The sequence below is a fragment of the Triticum urartu genome, chromosome 3A (assembly GCF_056163025.1).
Source record: "Triticum urartu cultivar PI428250 chromosome 3A, HENAU_Tu73, whole genome shotgun sequence".
In the NCBI taxonomy this organism is placed as follows: domain Eukaryota; kingdom Viridiplantae; phylum Streptophyta; class Magnoliopsida; order Poales; family Poaceae; genus Triticum; species Triticum urartu.
In genome coordinates, this window is record NC_141875.1 from 9,131,452 (window position 1) to 9,151,505 (window position 20,054).

Consider the following 20,054-nt stretch of genomic DNA (forward strand, 5'->3'; position numbering starts at 1 on the left):
ACTGGATGACCGTGGTCATGCACATGATCAAGAAAGAATTCCAAGTTCTCGATTCGCTCTATCCTCTGGACCTGACTGAGAGGACTGTTAAAGCACTGGTAATGTAACCAACATTTGTACCGTTGCTCTTACATATTGTTTATGATTGTTCTTTAACACTATCCTCTTTATAGCGAATGGCTATAGCACACGATATGAGTCAGGCAAATCTTATTACACCAGGGAAATATCCGGACGTAAGTAAGTGGCCTATCAAGGAGTATGACATACCCCAGCAACAGGATGGGTGAGTTAATAGGACATCATGCACAATCAAACAACAACACACATGTTCGTATTGCCCACCGCTAATGTTTGCATATGTACCAGGAACTCTTTTGGCCTTTTTGTCATAGAATGTCTAGAACATTGGGACGGGGACCGAATCACCCGCGATTTTACACAGGTATGCTGTTATTTACGTTTGTATACTAGCTACTATGGTGGTGTAGCAACTTCGGTTCATGTAACCTTTATGTCATTTTTTGCAGGCCACCGTTGACGCAAGGAGAAGATGTTTCGTCGCAGAGTTGATTGTGTCACCTTCGAACTCGATGGAGTGTGTGAAGAATTTTGCGAAATCGCAAGGAAAAGGCGCGCCTGAAGAATTCATGCGGCATGCAAGATTGAAGTTTTAGTGGTTTGGATTTAGTCCGGTCGAAGGTTTCGACGGCATGATTAGCTTAGGGATTCTATCATTTTTATGTAATAAACAGGGCAGCTCAAATATTGTGACACATGCATGTGTATGTGTCTGTCAGACAATTCGCTCGTACAAGACAATTCGGTCATAAAATTCGCTCGGAGAAGACAATTTGGTCGTACCAATAAAGTTTTGGCTTCACTTATCAATTGTTCTTGCTTAATATTTATCTCGTTTCCAATTTTTTATAATTGTATTTTTCACGGCTTCACTTATCAAGTGTTCTTGCTTAATATTTTTCTCGTTCTCCATTTTTTTATAATAGTCTATTTTTCTCTTCAACTGCTCTCGTAAGTTTCATATTAAAATTTTCACAATCTTAACTATTTTTAAAACTCTACCAAGCTTAGCCTTCTGCCTTAGCTATCTGCATGTCATCATCTTGCATAATATCCTAGTAATTCCCCCTCATCACATGATTATGAAAAGTAGTCATGGTAGATAAGTAAATATATCGAGCCAAAATGTAATATTACACTGATCAAAATTAGTCATGTCAGCTCGTTGGCTCTATCGCGTGTTATCAGGCATCATGTTTTCTATTTTGTTTTACAAACCCGTCGTTTTTTTATTATATGTATAATTAACTTTTTCTGTACTCACCATAATGCCAGGCACGGCCCATCTAACCACGTGAGGGGCCCCAAAGGCGGGCTATCTTCCCGGCAGCGCTACACCAGCCCATTTTGCCAGGTTCACATCGATCTTTCCTCTTTTCTCGTTTCCCTTTCCGAATCCCTAGCCCTCCCTCTCTATTTGCGCCTCCAAATCTCGACGGCGAAAGCATGACAGCGAGCTGGGCGTCGGGCGGCGGCGGCTGCGGTGAGAAGAGCGGTGGCAACCGCAAGTTAGGTCGAACCCTGGATCTTGCAAGCAGGTGGGGCGGATTCAGTGGCACAGGAGCTAGAGGCGGCGGATCTAGTGGAACAGGGGACGGGGGTTTCGTGGGCGGCGGCGGGCCGGGAGAACCCACTTCTAGGGTTTCTTCAATGCTACACTTTGGTGGCAAAAAGGTAAGTTCTTTACCGTTGTTGTTTACATCCCAGCATTATCACCCATAATTCATCACATGTGGCCATGACAAGCTCCATCTATGTGGTCATCAGGAAACTCCTAGTGGCCGTGTCTGCGTAGATGCAGCCAATTTTAGCAGCACACTCGGGGGATGTGTGTTTGAGGTTAGTCTACCAAGCATGATCTTCAAACTAGTACTGCTATTGCGGTCAAGCTGCAAAAAAGTTCAGTGTTTAACGCTTGCAGCGACAAGTTCAGTTATAAAATGACTTGAATTGCTCATGATTTATTTAGGATGATATCACTTCTGAGTATGATGAATGGGTTGATGGGGAGTGGGATAGCAAAGCAAAGTCAGTCATTAAGTATCTTGCCATGAAGAACAAGAAACTGGAGACTAAGATTATAGAATATGAAGCTGAAATTAAAAGGAATGAGAAAGAAAAGAGGGCAATGGTTAAGATGCACAAGGAGATATTGCTCTATAGGGATAGGATTTTAGGATTTGGAGGTCTTCTGTATCTTGGCCTGCTTGCCATTATGATTGTTGTCATAGTTAGCAAGTAGATTGTTCATAAAGTTATTGACATCATTGTAATTGACATGATGAAATGCTGCTGAATTATTTGCTATCCAGTTTATGGGAAAAGTGTAACAGAGATTGCAGCATAAATAACATGGGGCCATCATGATTGGTAGACAATGCACTTTTGGCATGTTCTATATTTGGCAGACAATGCACTTTTGGCATGTCCTATATTTGATAGACAATGCACTTTTGGCATGTTCTATATTTGGTATGTGATGCACATGGGCACATCACCTAGCAACACTACTGATTTATGCAGCAGCCTAGTTCATTGTCTTGTTGCAACATAGGAGCAACATCTAGCAGCTTCCATGCAACACTGAAGCAAAGCAACAGTACATATTCAATATTCAGAAATTTAACTGAACTTGGCACTTAGGGTGAGCAGTAGATATTCAGTTCTTCAGCCACAAAGAACCCGATCAAACTGTACCGATTGCATAACTTACATGCTTACATATAAAAGCATACCTAACCAACATCAAACCCAAAATAATGTTAACTTATATGCTGAAACATATAACAGCATACCTAACTTAAGATAACCAGCAGCTTCCTCCTCCTTCAGCAACTGTGCCCATCTTCACTTCTTCAGAAATTTGAGGCGGCGTGAGCGGCGCACCACACACGGAGAAGCCTTCTTCTTGACCACCATTCTGTTTGACAGCTGCGCCACCTGATCCTGAGCCACCTCCTCTTCTTCCACCTTCACTATGTCAGGGAGGAGGGGAAGGAGCTCGACGTCGATGGGCATTGTCTTGCCACCCTCGACGGCGACCGGTGCTACCATCTGCATAGCGTCCTCCTCGCCCTTCTCATGGTCATCAGGGATGACCAGTACCTCCTCCACGTCGTCCTCCACGACGTCAGAGCCCAACGGCAGCACTGGCTTCGACACGTGGCGGACCTGGTAGTCCGGGCTGACGGGCGCAGGGAGAGCGAGCTCGACGTCGACGCGGTCCGCCCTCGACGTGACGCATGCTGAATCTGGCCGCAGCGTCATGGTGGTGGAGCGGTACATCCACCACCTTGCGCGCTGAACAGGGGAGTCGCTCAGCATGGCCTCTCGCATTGCCCACACGAGTAGGACAGCCGGCGGGATGCCACGGCCGTAGGGGAAGGCGCACTTCCTCTCGGCGTCGGTGAGAACTTTGACGAGGCCACGCGCATGGTTGACCAACATCTTCGTGCTAGGGAACCAGCCGCACACCTCCGTCAACTGCGCGCGCCACCCCTCGTCATCGCCGGCGAGGTCCATCATCGCTCTCTGCCAGCCGAGGCTTCTCTCCATGGAGGCGGCTGCAGCGGTCGCCGGCGAGGGTATTCTCGATCTACTGTAGGTGGGGATAAGAGGGGAGTTCGAACCGGCGCCCGTGGGAGGTGGGTGAGTGTGGGGAGGAGAGTGGTACAGTTACTTATTTAATGGCATTTAGGACGTGGGCAGGGGAAATGTACAATATTCTTTCTACCTCCCGCCCCAGTCATTACACAGAAAAGAATTTTTTGGATTTTTGTTTAGAGGGAAACATCTTACTTTATTTAAACAAAGACTGCGATCTCGTCTGCTAATACACTAAGGATACAATTAGGGGGCGAAAGCCTCCAAACCAAAGAAACACAAGCGCCTACAGCTACCTTAGCCAAAGTATGAGCCGGCCGATTAACACAGTAAATAATTGAAGCAAGTGTTCTACTCTTGTTCCTTCTCCACTTATCTGCACATGATAGAAGACAAGCTAAGTTAATGAATGATACAAAATTTAATAATCCACAATGCATACAAACACTTACTTCTGATTTAGTTTGCATTTCTTGCTACGTCTAGTGTGTCCTACCAATTTGCAAGCGCCGCACCGGGTTTTCAACTCATCAAAAGAGAGTGGTCTACCATTTTTTGAGACAGGGCGGCTCTCATCTACCTTTGTTGCACCTTTGCTTGACACTTTCATAGGATCTTTAACCTCAATCATGTTTCCTTCACCATCGTCCACGTATTCAACTGCACACTTACTGATGTCATTTGTTTGCTTCAACAATTTTCCTGTAGCAGATCATACTCATGATTCTTAGCTATCACAGCCTTCAAACTCTCCTGTAACTGATCCCACAAAGCAGGGTGTTTGCATGCCGCATGCATAGCTTCAGACGCTAACACACTGACCTGGCTATATTTCATTCTTTCCCCGGCCCTAGTCCAACCAAATCCCAACAGATCGCTTGTGCGCCTCGCGGGCAGTCCCAACCTTGCTTCTTTCGTGAACCGAGTAAGAACTAAACACTTTGGTATTTGAGATATGTTCAAGTGCTTCAGTACATGGAATATGTGCTTGCAAGGTAGACCCTTTCGAATCATTCTTCTGCAGCTGCACCTTATAGTTTCTGCGGAATTTACTGGTGTATACTCCACCCAAAAACGGCGCTTCCGGTTATTCTTCCAGGCCACGATGTACTGCTGTGATCCGTCTTCCAGCTTAATTTCTACAATCTCCATGCTGTCAATTTTTCTAAGATCATCTTGCAACATATAGAAGTTTGCTGGAGTGAAGACGTGAGAAGCAGCTATCTCAAGTTCCCTCGAGCTAGTAACTGGCACCGGTAAACTCTGTGAGGCCGTGCAGTCATCTCGCGCCTCGTTTTCATGGATACGCACAACGGCGTTCTCATAGTGCAAAATCATATCCACCAAGGTCATTTCACCGTCTAGGTGGAGGTGAAGGCATGAGTTCAGGCTTTCACTCTGCTGGTTGCTTTTCATGCCAAGCCAAAACCCCTCTGTTAGATATGCCGCGGCCCACAGTCTCCTCTTCTTATACATCCGCCTCAACCATGTTACAGTTTTTTCTGACTGCCATCGTTTGGAAAATGCGTGCCATCTCTCCTCAAACGTTGCCGTGGACGTGATGTAGTACAGAAGAGTTCGGAACTCCTTCAAGGACTTGTGACTGAGGTGAATCTTTATATTTTTCTCTATGTGCCATGTACATATACGGTGCCACACGTCTGGCAAGACTTCGCGAATTGCCTTGATCATCGCAGTGTCGGCGTCTGTGATAACACTCTTAGGCATCTTTTGACACATGGACCTCAAAAAAGTCTGCAGAAGCCACACGTATGTCTCCTCGGCCTCGTCCGAAACTATGGCACAACCAAAAACAGTGGTCTTCCGGTGATTCTTAAGACCAACAAAAGGTATGAATGGCATACCATAGCGGTTCATCTTGTACGTGTTGTCAAATACAAGCAAGTCTCCAAAGTCCTCATAGTCATGACGAGACTGGGAGTCGCACCAGAACATCCTATTCAAATGTCCTTACTTATCTAGCCTGTACTCGAAAAAGAAGCTAGGATCCCTTTGTTTCCTACTGGCCATGATGCCTATGGCTGTGGCAGCATCACCTTTTGAAAGCAGCTTCCTCTTGTCCTTGGCGCAAAGGTTGTATATTTCACGCCTGGTAAACCAACACCGCCGTACCATACATGTTTGCTGATGAAGCAATCCATCATGTCGTGAATTCTAATCCCTGCAGCTCCCATGGACATTATCTCATGCTTCTGGTACTCTTTGATTTTTCTGTGGGACCAAAGAAAAGGTACCTCATCTGGTCCTGCCAACATATGGCTATGCTTGTCCTCAAAACTTTCAACATACCAAACCCCACGCTTTTGGTCAAGCTTGACGGTCAGGTGCGCTTCGCAAAAGCAGCGTGTCTCGGCTCTGAGCCTACGGCTGTGTCCTTCCTTGGTTAGCAACTTGCTGTCACGTTTCCCTTGTCTTGAACAAACCCAAACCGCCTATAACACATATGACGTGACTCTGTTTTGCTATACCTGACCTTATTCTTTCTAATGCTGAAACCATTATCTCTAGCATAGCTGTTGTAGAAATCATACGCAGCATCGTGAGACGTAAAGGTCATTTCCATTATCTGCATGAACATATCCCTCTTATCATCTCCACTGGCAGTATCTTGGACATTCTTTGCCCCATCATCTTGTGTCACCTACACAATCAAACCACAGCCATGAAAACAGATTTCTATGGTTTAACATTACTTACTTCCATAGAACATTGATTACACACATACCTCACTCATGATGACCGACGACTCGGACTCCCCAGAAGCAGGTGCATCTAATGATTCGTCCTTAAGGCCTATCTCCGCGTCGGATTCACCGTTATAGTCGTATGCATTATGACATTCGGAAATGAACTGAAAAATACAACACAAATACATAATTACTTATCATATAATATTCCAGAAGAAATTCAATTTGCATGCCAACAAAATTTTTCACTTACATACCTGACTAATGTAATCTTCATTCGAGAGCTCCGAGTTGTTTTCCTGATCATCATCAAGATCATCGATCTATAAATTTTCAACACAAAGATTTAATGTTGTCGGATGCCACCAAAAAATTACAACATGACAATGCCACTCACATTAAGATCGTCCCATTCGTTCCCATTCTCTGACCGATCTTCACGATCTGAATTTTCATCATCTGACCAATCTTCTATCCAGTCTTTCATCAGTTCTCCAAACTCCATGTCTACCATGATATCAATTAACTCCTCGTCCGCCATTTCCTACAACCAATAATACGTATCATCACATGTGCAAACATTATCAATGATGAAATATAAAACACATATGACACGATCACGGATGTTAGGTAAACAACCGCAACCGAGGTCGTTCAGATCTGCCAAACTTAGTAAGGAAGATGGCCACGGCACCCGTCGTGATCACTTTCAATCGCGAGGAACTGCACGATCTCAAAACCTAGCTAGATCTGTGATTACCTCTGCCGCCGGATACCTAGGTTAGCCGCCACATCAAATAACGATACTGGTGGTGCGCACAGCCGACGGCAACCGACGCTACGTGAACCCAGATTACGAGGAGCAGCACTACCGGAACAAGATCCACAATCGCATGCGCCGCCGGGTAGCTAGGTTACCCGCTCTGCTAGGTTAACCACTGCCACTGGCGCGGCGGCAGTTCGTTCGATGTTGCCGCGAGCGAGACTAGAGGGGGGACGCGGGATGCGGTACCTGTGCGCGATCGTTGGAGATTCACAACGTTGTCGCGCCCGTTGTCCGACGAGATCGCCGGCAACGAGATAGCCGCCGGTGGAGATCTACTACGTGACTTATGGAGCTGCGTCAATGCTCGCGAGGTTGATGGAGCTGCTCGCGTGAATGATTGGATTCGGCAGGTCTTACGTGGACGTGGGGTCGTGTGATGTTTTTTTTCGGACCAGGGTACTGTACGTATACGGTCTGGGTTATACAGGGCTAGACAGAGCTTGGATCTGGGCTGCGGCGGCCCAGGAAAAAAACAAATTCACGGGGACAAAAATACCCCTCCGAAATTAGGTTAGGGGGGAGCAGCGGAGCAGGGCTCGCACGCATGGCCCCGCCTTCCTTCTGGGCGATACAGTCAGGTCACCCATGTCGCTCGCGTTAGACCGGTACATGCGTCCACTTCTCATTTTCTAATAATTACTACTTTTCTATTATTTTTGTGAAAATGACCAGATCTATTATAAACATTCACCGGAGGTACAAAGCACCTCAAACATAATAAAAAATATATCGAGGTCCATGGACCACTGAACAACCATTGCCGCCGACGCGCCGCTCCCATACCAGTGACGGCCTGACCTTGTCGATGACAGCTAACAAATCTTCATGCACATGACCCTAAGGACCAGCACCCAGGAGCCATAGTCGTCACCATTGAATTCTTGAATCGGTCTGAAGAACCTGACATCAAATATCGTCGCATGATGAGAAACCCTAACCTCGCCATCCCAAGGAGCCAGCAGGAATCTACGCCAGAGATTCGTCTAATCTGTCCCAACGGATGAACTTGAGGAGGATCTGAGCCCGGAAGACTGTCTCGAAGGAGCGCCGCCATACATCCAAAAACACTGCCCCTGTGAGGACTAAAATCCTACCTATCTACTAGCGGGAGTCGAGTCACTAGGATTCTTCTCCCCGCCACCGGCCACCGGAGCGACAATCAGACGGGAGGCGAATCTACGGGCTCACCGGCGTAGATCGAAGTTACGAAGGCTTTTCCCAAGTCGCCTTCCGAGAGAGAAAAGAAAAGCCTTGTTTTTCTCTCGATAGTATTTACAAATGTCCTAAATACTACTCCTCCGTCCCAAATTATTTGCCACAGAAATGGATGTACTTAGAACTAAAAATACGTCTAGATACATCAATTTCTCCTAACGTAATTTGGGACGGACGAAGTATTTTTTTTACTAAAAATATTTCTCTTATACTAACTGTATCATAGGTTTCTTGATTTGTATTTTAAAAAGTGTTCCTCATGCCTTCTAAAAAGTGTCCGAGAATACGAAAAATGTTCATGAATTTGAAAATTGTCCATGAACTCAAAATTTGCAAAAACGTTCATGAATTTAAAAAATATTTATGAACACGAAAACTATTCACAAAATAAAAATGTTTACAGATTTGAAAAATTGCTCATGAACACACAAAATGTTCAAACATTTCAATTGTGTTCGATAAATAAAAAAATTCTGAATTTAAAACATAGATACAAATTTTAAAAATATTTTTGAATTTTAAACAATGTTTTAAAATTTGTAAAATGCTCACAAATTTTACAAAAATATCCACAAGTTTGAAAAAGGTTTACAAACTTTGAAAATATCACGAACTGAAAAAAGCTCATGTATTTAAATAGTGTTCATGGATCCAAAAATTATTGAAAATTTAAAAAAGATATCCACAAGTTTGAAAAATGTTCATGAACCTAAAACATATTTACAAATTAAAAATATGTTCGCAAACTCGAAAGATGTTTAACATGCATTTAAAAAGTTTACCCTATATTGAAAAATACTCACTGCAAATTCAATAATATAGATCACATCACATACATCACATACCCTACTAAGGCTTCAGCATAAGTGGGTTCATTCGCCTGAAATCTGACTTGATCCAGGGAAGCGATTTGACAAGGTTTTGATTCGTTCTTAGCAAAAATCTAACGTCGCAATACCAGAGTTCTTTCTTTACTTTCAAGAACATAGATTCCTTATTCAACCCAGGTCATGACAAATAGTGGATATCTCACTCGCATATCTAGAGTCCAGCATCTCCTACTCAGCCCAATACTGAACTTTAGCATTAAAGACCGTGTCCTTCTTTTCAGTCAACTTCTATTTGGCGCTTCAGGCGCGACTTAGAAGAGGTTTTACAAATGGCGCATACTCTCCGAGATCACCTACGTAGGAAATGGGCCAGCCCATTTAACTTTTCTTCTTCTTGTTCGGACCGCGTGCATAGCGCCCGTGCAGCCTTCGCATGCCGTTTGTGTTCTACTATTTTGGAAGCTTCTAGATCTTTCCTAGACTGCTTTTCATTTGTTTTTTTTTGGTTTTTCCATTTCTCTTCTTGTTTTCTTTTGTCATGTGTTTATCCCACTCGTCAAATTTTTCAACTTTTTTCATATTTGAAAAACTGATGAACTTTTTCATTTCTCTTCTTGTTTTCTTTTGTCAGATTATGATTGTTAGATCGTTGAACTTTTTTCATATTTGAAAAACAAAATGAAATTCATAATTTATTTTAAATTTCACGAAGTTTTTTTAAAATTGATATTCTTTTTCAATAATTTCAAATTCTTGAATATTTTAGTAATTTATGGACTTTCTCAAATTTTGGATTTTTTGAACAAACTGATGAACTTTTTTGAAATTCGTGAACTCTTTAAAATTTTCCAATATTATTTCAAATTCATAAACTTTTCCTAATGCATGAACGTTTTCAAATTCATGAATTTTTAATGTGACCTTTTCAAATTCTCATGAACAATTCTCAAATCTGATAATTTGTTTGAAACCCATGAATTTTTTCCCAATTCATGTACTTTTCCAAATTTATGAACTTTTTCAAATTCAAAATCTATTACAAATTTATGCACTTGTTTTAAAATTTGCCAAGTTTTTCAAATTATGCAACTTTTTTTCAAATCCATGAACCCTTTTTGAAATTTGTGAAATTGTTTACTATAATACATCTAGCTGTTTTTTTGAACAATAGAGCAACTCCTGAAAAACAATAGGCCGAGCGAACGCACACGTGGTATCTTTTATCAAACCCACTGGAAAACTCTGGTCAATTTTTTTATTAGTGCATGGCCGGCTTGAAAAAGAAAAAAAGTAGTACCAAGCGATGGAATGACGAGCGTGTAATCAACGACTATTACAGGACTACGGCCCACCTCTATACCGCGTGAGCACCACTGAGGGAGTCCTGGATTAGGGGGTGTTCGGGTAGCCGGACTATACCTTCAGCCGGACTCCTAGACTATGAAGATACAAGGTTGAAGACTTCGTCCCGTGTCCGGATGGGACTTTCCTTGGCGTGGAAGGAAAGCTTGGTGGTGCGGATATTCAAGATCTCCTACCATTGTAACTGACTCTATGTAACCATAACCCTATCCGGTGTCTATATAAACCGGAGGGTTGTAGTCCGTAGGGAATTAACTCCATACACAACAATCATACCATAGGCTAGCTTCTAGGGTTTAGCCTCCTCGATCTCGTGGTAGATCTACTCTTGTACTACCCATATCATCAATATTAATCAAGCAGGACGTAGGGTTTTACCTCCATCGAGAGGGCCCGAACCTGGGTAAAACATCATGTTCCCTGCCTCCTGTTACCATCCGACCTAGACGCACAGTTCGGGACCCCCTACCCGAGATCCGCTGGTTTTGACACCGACATTGGTGCTTTCATTGAGAGTTCCTCTGTGCCGTCGCAATCAGGAAGGATGCCTCCTCCCATCTTTAAAGACGGCGCCGTTGCTAAGGGAGCCTTGGCTGTCGGCCAAACCCTCCGATTAGGTCGTTTCCTCATGACCGCCTGTTCGGCTGTTGCACTGACGGTGACCTCTCGGGTCATCAAAAGCAACCTACACGTCAGCTCGGAGCTCATCGAGCAGCTAGATCCAATGGAGCTCTCTTCCGTAAACGAGCTCTTGGATCGCATCGCCGCCCTGGGGGTCGCTATGGATTACGACCAGGTTGGGCTTAAACCCGATCTAAGAGAAATTAACTCTCCCCAAGTCACCCACTGAAGGAAATATGCCCTAGAGGCAATAATAAAGTTATTATTTATTTCCTTATATCATGATAAAGGTTTATTATTCATGCTAGAATTGTATTAAACGGAAACATAATACATGTGTGAATACATAGAACAAAGTGTCACTAGTATGCCTCTACTTGACTAGCTCGTTAATCAAAGATGGTTATGTTTCCTAACCATGGACAAAGAGTTGTCATTTGATTAACGGGATCACATCATTAGTTGAATGATCTGATTGACATGACCCATTCCATTAGCTTAGCACCCGATCGTTTAGTATGTTGCTATTGCTTTCTTCATGACTTATACATGTTCCTATAACTATGAGATTATGTAACTCCCGTGTGCCGGAGGAACACTTTGTGTGCTACCAAACGTCACAACGTAACTGGGTGATTATAAAGGTGCTCTACAGGTGTCTCCAAAGGTACATGTTGGGTTGACATATTTCGAGATTAGGATTTGTCACTCCGATCGTCGGAGAGGTATCGCTGGGCCCTCTTGGTAATGCACATCACTTAAGCCTTTCAAGCATTGCAACTAATGAGTTAGTTGCGGGATGATGTATTACGGAACGAGTAAAGAGACTTGCCGGTAACAAGATTGAACTAGGTATTGGATACCAACGATCGAATCTCGGGCAAGTAACATACCGATGACAAAGGGAACAACGTATGTTGTTATGCGGTCTGACCGATAAAGATCTTCATAGAATATGTAGGAGCCAATATGGGCATCCAGGTCCCGCTATTGGTTATTGACCGGAGACGTGTCTCGGTCATGTCTACATTGTTCTCGAACACGTAGGGTCCGCACGCTTAAGGTTTCGATGACAGTTATATTATGAGTTTATACGTTTTGATGTACCGAAGGTTGTTCGGAGTCCCGGATGTGATCACGGACATGATGAGGAGTTTCGAAATGGTCGAGACATAAAGATTGATATATTGGAAGCCTATGTTTGGATATTGAAAGTGTTCCGGGTGAAATCGGGATTTTACCGGAGTACCGGGAGGTTACCGGAACCCCCCGGGAGATAAATGGGCCTTAGTGGGCCTTAGTGGAAAAGAGAAGAGGCAGCCAGAGATGGGCCGCGCGCCCCTCCCCTCCCTTGGTCCGAATAGGACAAGGAGAGGGGGCCGGCCCCCTTTCCTCTTTTCCCCCCTCTGCGAATCCTAGTCCAACTAGGATTGGGGGGGAATCCTACTCCCAGAGGGAGTAGGACTCCTCCTGGCGCGCCTCTCCTAGGCCGGCCGCAGCCCCCCCCCCCCCTTGAGCCTTTATATACGGAGGCAGGGGCACCCCAGAGGAACACAAGTTGATCCACGTGATCATATTCTTAGCCGTGTGCGGCGCCCCCTGCCACCATAGTCCTCGATAATATTGTAGCGGTGCTTAGGCGAAGCCCTGCGACAGTAGTACATCAAGATCGTCACCACGCCGTCGTGCTGACGGAACTCTTCCCCGACACTTTACTGGATTGGAGTCCGGAGATCGTCATCGAGCTGAACGTGTGCTAGAACTCGGAGGTGCCGTAGTTTCGGTGCTTGATCGGTCGGGCCGTGGAGACGTACGACTACATCAACCAAACGCTTCCGTTGTTGATCTACAAGGGTACGTAGATCACACTCTCCCCTCTCGTTGCTATGCATCACCATGATCTTGCGTGTGCGTAGGAAATTTTTTGAAATTACTACGTTCCCCAACACCCACCACGTTGCCGTGGTAGAGGCGCAGTGCGGCGACCCTTCATCTATTTTAAGGACTAGCTACGTCCGAATTCCCGACCCCTCCAAGCCGGATACCCGCGGAGGGGAGGATGTAACTCAAGACATGAGCTTAGGATCAGGCAACGGGTCAGATTCATTGGACAACACCCAAGAATCCGAACTTCAGAGTTCGGAAACTCTTCGGCCTCCGAATCTTGGATTGGGTGAGGTTTCAGATTCAACGACACCCGCCCACCCGATCATAAGCGATCTCTCCCAAATCAAGCAGAGGCCCGAGGAAACAGTACATCATTACTGGGCCAGATTCCTCCTGGTTATGAACAGGATAAAGGATTGCCGCGAGGGAGACGCAATCTCAATTTTCTGCAGTAATTGCACGGACAAGGGAATCCTCAACGCCGTAAGTCGTCGTGATATTACACGCTTCGCTAACTTGGCGCCCATAGTACAAAAATACTGTGCGATGGAAAGCGCCTGGAAAACTGAAATAAAATTTTGGGATAATCCGGCCTTGAATAGTAATCCCGTCCAAACTAAGAGGGTGCATCATCAAAGGACACCCGAGATAAACACCAAAAAGCCAAAACCCTCTACAGGGCATGGAACCGTACTGGAAAGATGGCTTGATGGACCCTGTAGAATTCACAGTACAGAGGACGCCACACCAACTCACAGCCTTAGAGCATGTTGGATACTCCGGCAGGTGGCCAAAATCGGCGAGGACCTCTTAATTCCGGAGGCCGCAGAAAGCCAGCCCAAGGACACCAGTGCCGTTCTCACAGTTTTCGAGACTTTCGCATCAAACAATGTGCGAAAAAGAACACTCCGCAGCCTCGCCGAAGTCTATCAAGTTGCAACAATAAATCCATGGAGCGACACTGCCATTACCTTCAACGCAAGTGATGAACCTAGATTCCGAACAGCCCGAGCACCAGCCGCATTGGTCCTCAGTCCCATAGTGGACGGCTTTCGCCTCACCAAGGTGCTCATGGATGGAGGCAGCGGACTGAACCTCATTTATGAGGAAACCCTTCAAAAAATGGAAATAGACTGGAACCGCGTCGAGCGAAGCAACACAACCTTTAGAGGAATAATCCCCAGTCGGGAAGCGCGCTGCACAGGAAAAATCACACTAGATGTGGTGTTCGGCACGCCGGATAATTACAGGTCCGAAGAAGTCACGTTTCAGGTGGCCCCGTTTAAGAGTGGATATCACGCTTTACTAGGGCGGGAAGCATTCACAATCTTCCAAGCAATACCCCATTACGGGTACATGAAGCTTAAGATGCCCGGGCCAAACGGAATTATCACTCTAGCTAGTGATCCGGACATAGCACTCCGCGCCGAAAACAAGACGGCCGCATTAGCCCTTGAGGCGCTATCCGAAGCCTTAGCGACCGAGGAACTGACTGCGCTGCGCTCCATGGTTAATAGGGATGATGTGATACTCGATAAGAGATCCAAATCCACATCCTTCAAGCTAGCTGACGAAATAGTCAAATTCCAGGTCCATCCAACGGACCCCAATAAAACAGCTTCCATCGGGGCACGACTGAACCCTGATGCAGACGCCGCACTGCGAGAGTTCCTACGAGAGAACTGGGACATCTTCGCCTGGCACCCTTCAGACATGCCAGGGATCCCACGCAGGCTAGCCGAACACAGCTTAAATATCCTAAAAGGATTTAAACCTGTCAAACAAGCCCTTCGGTGTTTTTCCGAGCCCAAGAGACAGGCTATGGGAGAGGAGCTAGCCAAGCTATTGGAGGCCGGATTCATCAGAGACATAAAACATCCAGACTGGCTAGCAAACCTGGTGATGGTACCAAAGAAGGACAAATCCTGGCGCCTGTGTGTCGATTTTAAAGACCTTAACAAGGCTTGCCCAAAGGATCCCTTCCCCCTCCCCCATATCGATCAAATTATCGATGCCACCGCAGGACACGATTTGTTGTGTTTCCTCGACGCATACTCCGGTTACCATCAAATCAAGATGGCAGAATCAGACCAAGCTGCAACAGCATTCATCACACCATACGGCCCATTCTGCTTCAACACAATGCCCTTCGGGCTGAAAAACGCCGGCACAACATATCAGCGCATGATCCAGACATTTCTGGCAAACCAGATCGGCAAAACAGTGGAGGCGTATGTGGATGATGTGATCGTCAAATCAAGACATGTCGAATCCCTAGTAGACGACTTGAGGCTTACATTCGATAACCTCCAAAAATACGACATCAAGCTCAACCCAGAAAAATGCGTCTTCGGCGTTCCAGCCGGAAAGCTCTTGGGCTTCATTGTATCCGGTAGAGGAATTGAAGCAAACCCAGCCAAGATCCGAGCTTTGTCACAATTGGATGTCCCAAAGGACCTTAAACAAATACAAAAATTAACCGGATGCGTGGCGGCTTTAAGCCGCTTCATCTCCCGCTTGGGAGAAAAGGCACTACCCCTTTATCGCCTCCTTCAGCGCACCGAACACTTCGAGTGGACGGATGCCGCCACGGCCGGACTTGATGAAATAAAAGCCATATTGGCAACAAACCCAGTCCTGGTCGCGCCAAACACCGGCGAACCAATGTTATTGTACATTGCAGCAACACACCAAGTTGTCAGCGCAGTGCTCGTTGTCGAGCGGGAAACGGACGGACACAAATTCCTCCTTCAAAGGCCGGTCTACTACGTATCCACTGTCCTCACTCCATGCAAATCACGGTACCCGCATTATCAGAAGATTGCATACGCGGTATTCATGGCATCCCGGAAGCTACGACACTACTTTCAAGAGTGTTCCATAACAGCAGCCTCGGAAGTGCCACTAAACGATATTATCAACAACCGCGATGCAACGGGCCGGATTGCAAAATGGGCCATCGAGCTTCTCCCGTTCGATATAACCTATAAGCCACGGCGAGCTATTAAATCGCAAGTTTTGGCCGACTTCGTCGCAGAATAGAGGGAGGCCGAGCTCCCTAAAGAGTACGGCACATATTCAAACTGGATTATGCATTTCGACGGCTCCAAAATGTTGGCCGGACTGGGGGCCGGCATCGTCCTGACGTCCCCCACAGGAGACACAGTCCAATATGTGCTCCAGATCATGTACACGGATTCCAACAATGCAGCCGAATATGAGGCCCTCCTACATGGCCTCCGGATAGCAGTATCCATGGGTATCCAGCGCCTAGAGGTACGCGGGGATTCAAACCTCGCGATATCCCAAATAAACGGAGACTTCGACGCCAAGGACCCAAAAATGGCAGCTTACCGCAACGCCATCCTAAAAATGTCAGCTCAGTTCGAAGGGCTGGAGTTTCACCATATAGCCCGAGAAAACAATCAAGCGGCGGACGTCCTAGCATGCATCGGAGCAAAACGCGATGCAGTCCCCCCCCCAACATCTCTTTGGAAAGATTGTTCAAGCCATCCGTAGCATGGGAGGGGAACCCGCAAATAACAGCCCGAACCCAGCCGCACCACCCGACGCCGAACAATCTGACACAATTGGAGGCTCTGCCAACGAAATTACACCTTCAGCCCACGTACTAATGGCGGTTATCACCCCGTGGACAGAACCATTCCTAGCCTACCTTACTAGGCAGGAACTCCCGGAGGACCAAAACGAGGCCCGCTGCATCGTGCGGCGATCTAAAGCCTATAGAGTCCATGAGGGAGATCTTTATAAGAAAAGCACTACCAGAGTCCTTCAAAGGTGCATCTCCGAAGAGGAAGGGCGGAACCTTCTGGCTGAAATTCATGCTAGACTCGGTGGTCACCACGCCGCTGCTCGGTCCCTTGTTAGCAAGGCTTTCCGTACTGGTTTTTATTGGCCGACGGCCCGGGCAGACGCTCAGGACCTAGTCCAACGATGCGCTGGTTGCCAACTTTTTGCCAACCAAAGCCATATGCCACCCACCGCACTCCAAACTATACCCATCACCTGGCCTTTTGCAGTCTGGGGGCTTGACATGGTCGGACCCCTTGAAGGTGGGACCCATAGAAAAAATACTTACTGGTCATGGTGGATAAGTTCACCAAATGGATAGAAGCCAAGCCTGTTAAAACGGCCGAATCCGGACCTGTGATAGACTTCATATCCGGGGTTGTACACCGTTATGGCGTCCCCCACAGCATCATAACCGACAACGGTACAAACTTTACCACCGACGAGGTAAAACTCTGGTGCAAAAACATGGGCATCAAGCTCGATTATGCTTCCGTCTATCACCCACAAACCAACGGCCAGGTCGAACGTGCAAATGGTCTTATCATGAGCGGCATTAAACCCAGACTGGTGCGGTCCCTCAAGTAATCTAACACGCACTGGGTAGAGGAGCTCGACTCCGTGCTATGGGGGCTGCGGACCACGCCAAATCGCACCACCGGATACACACCATTTTTATGGTGTACGGCGCAGAAGCAGTTCTGCCCTGCGACATAATTCATGACTCACCTAGAGTGCGCATGTACGAAGAAAGAGAAGCCGAGCTCGATCGGCAGGACAACTTGGACGCCTTGGAGGAGGAGCGTGACGTGGCAAAAGCCCGTTCCGCATTTTATCAACAGCAGGCCCGAAGATATCAAAGCAGAGAAGTACGGGCCAAAAATTACAATGTTGGCGAACTAGTTCTACGCCTGCCGGATAAGAAAAAGGACAAACTCAAGCCCAAGTGGGAAGGTCCATTCATAATCGACCAAGTCCTGACTGGTGGGGCGTACCGCCTGCGAGATGTGTCGAACAACCGACTCGAGCCGAACCCGTGGAACGCCACCCGTCTCCAAAGATTCTATGCCTAGCGCCGGACTCTGTGTTCGTCTCCTTCCTCTGTCCATTCTTTTTTGCATTTTTCTGTCTTACATTTCTCTCCTTCCCATTTTTTTTCTTTTATAGCCCTTAAAGGCTCATATAGTGACGCGCCACTCACGCTCATTAAGCCTGGGGGCTTCTTTAACAGAAGCTTATTTATACGGGCTTCACGCCCAACACATGCGTCAAACTTCCGCATGTACCTTTTTCTTCACCATTATATGCATCGATATGACTTAAATTTTGGCCAAGCTGGGTTGCCTGGCTCCTGTGCTTACCCCTACATTCCCGATTGTTCGGCTAGGCGGTAAAGGGAGCACCTCTGCGATTGTTACTGCCAGGTCAGCCGGATGTGTACCTCAGACTGGGTGAAGCCGAAAGCTAGCGTTCTTAAGGGAATATTCAGTCGGTGAAATAAAAGATGATCTTTTTACTTATTTTATGCGCCCCCAGATGCTTTTTTTCTGCGTCTCTTCACGCAGTCCGGACATGCACCTTAGGGCATGCCTCCCAGCGAAAGGAACCCTTAACGAAACTATTCTCTCTGGAAGATGTTTCTTACTAACCATGTAATATAACATAGCTAGTTGGGCACTTGTCTGATAAAGCACTGATGACCCCTATGCCTGGTCTCCACGCATACCCCGGTTCTTATATAACCGCTAGGGTATTCGGACACACTCCGGACCGTCAGGTCCCGAGGTTGAAGCGAAAAGGTCGGCAACGACAAACGATCTACAATCCAGCTAGAAGGCATTACACATGTCAATTCAAAATTACACAGTCATTCTGACTGATTGTATTCCTCTTCTATACCATCTAACAGGCTGTCTAATTTACAGTCCTGCTGGGAATATTTCGCGGCCAACTCTACTTGGCCGTATACTAAGCTTACAGGGATCTCCTTCCCGTCAGGCCCCACTGGTCCGACCTCGGCCATGTGGTTCGGGTCAGACTTCGTAAAACGGGTCTTCACCATGGCCCAGGCCTCCCTAGCGCCTTGTCGGTAGGCCGATATCTTCCACAACCGGAAGCGCCGCCGAGCTCCCTTCAGCTTCTCTGCAAGCTCTCCAAGGCCCTCGGGCACGGAGTGGGCAGGCCATAAGGCTTGGGCAATACCTCGCATCGCCTACCGAATTCGCTCGTGCAGCTGCAAGAATTCGGGAAGAAGGTCGCCCGTTGAACCGGGCATCTCCTCTGCAGGACGACCTGTGAGCATACCTACAGACATTACTCTGTTAGTCGACTTCCTCGCCGAACTTTTTTTTCAAAGTTCGTTCAAGCACTTACTAAATATGCCGCGTCGAAGCCGCTGATTCTCCTTCGTGGAGTCCGACAGCTGGCCACGAACATCTTTAAGTTCGACGTCCAGCTTGGTGTTGGCATCCTGAAGATCATTCTTCTCCCGCCTCACCTTTGTCAACACACTCTCACCGGCCTTTAGCCGGCTTAGGAGTTGTTGCTTGTCCGGATCGAGTCCGGCGCCATCTGCAATATGATCTGTCAGATTTGCACCCACACCGCACAATACTAATCTTTCGAAGTGTATCTTACCTGAGGGGGTCTCTTTGGGCTCCCCTACTGCAGCTAGTGCGGCCTCTAGTTGGGCCTTGCACTTTTCCAGCTTGGGACAGTACGGTATTCTTCTCTGTAAGAACCTGCATATTAAATGATCCTTAAATCAGTTACTCTAACTGCTTCAAGTCTCGGGGGCTACTGGCATATATATATATTTAACCAAAATTTTCTTACTCGTATGTCTTTTACATACTGCTCTGTGGCTCTGGCTAAACCATTTTGAGCGGCATGGAGGTATGCATCTCCCGAATTAAAGGCATCTAAAGCCTCTTGGGAGAAACAAGCGTCGCGTAGAATTGTCCGGCGACGCCTGTGGTTCATGGCACTCTCCACTTCAGAATTTGTGGCAGACAGCCTGTCCGCATCCTCTGTCGGAGGAGCGTCCGGTGCGCGCCTTGTGCTCGCCTCCGCTTCCTGGCCAGACGTTGGAGCCTGACTGGTGGAGGCGCG

The 20,054-nt window shown here is 46.6% G+C and overlaps 2 protein-coding genes across 2 annotated transcripts; both read right to left on the minus strand.

The window, feature by feature from the left end:
- Window positions 1-4,056: 4,056 nt before the first annotated feature.
- On the minus strand, window positions 4,057-5,115 carry LOC147977721 (protein FAR1-RELATED SEQUENCE 9-like). The gene is made up of 3 exons (XM_087514514.1): window positions 4,380-5,115; window positions 4,137-4,344; window positions 4,057-4,060 (listed from the first exon to the last, which is right to left on the minus strand). The coding sequence occupies exons 1-3, from the start codon at window positions 5,098-5,100 to the stop codon at window positions 4,057-4,059; spliced, it is 933 nt and encodes a 310-aa protein (XP_087370640.1). The 5' UTR covers window positions 5,101-5,115.
- Window positions 5,116-5,655: 540 nt separating this feature from the next.
- Window positions 5,656-6,933, minus strand: LOC147977722 (uncharacterized). The gene is made up of 5 exons (XM_087514515.1): window positions 6,790-6,933; window positions 6,650-6,715; window positions 6,431-6,556; window positions 6,174-6,346; window positions 5,656-5,794 (listed from the first exon to the last, which is right to left on the minus strand). The coding sequence occupies exons 1-5, from the start codon at window positions 6,931-6,933 to the stop codon at window positions 5,656-5,658; spliced, it is 648 nt and encodes a 215-aa protein (XP_087370641.1).
- Window positions 6,934-20,054: the final 13,121 nt, after the last annotated feature.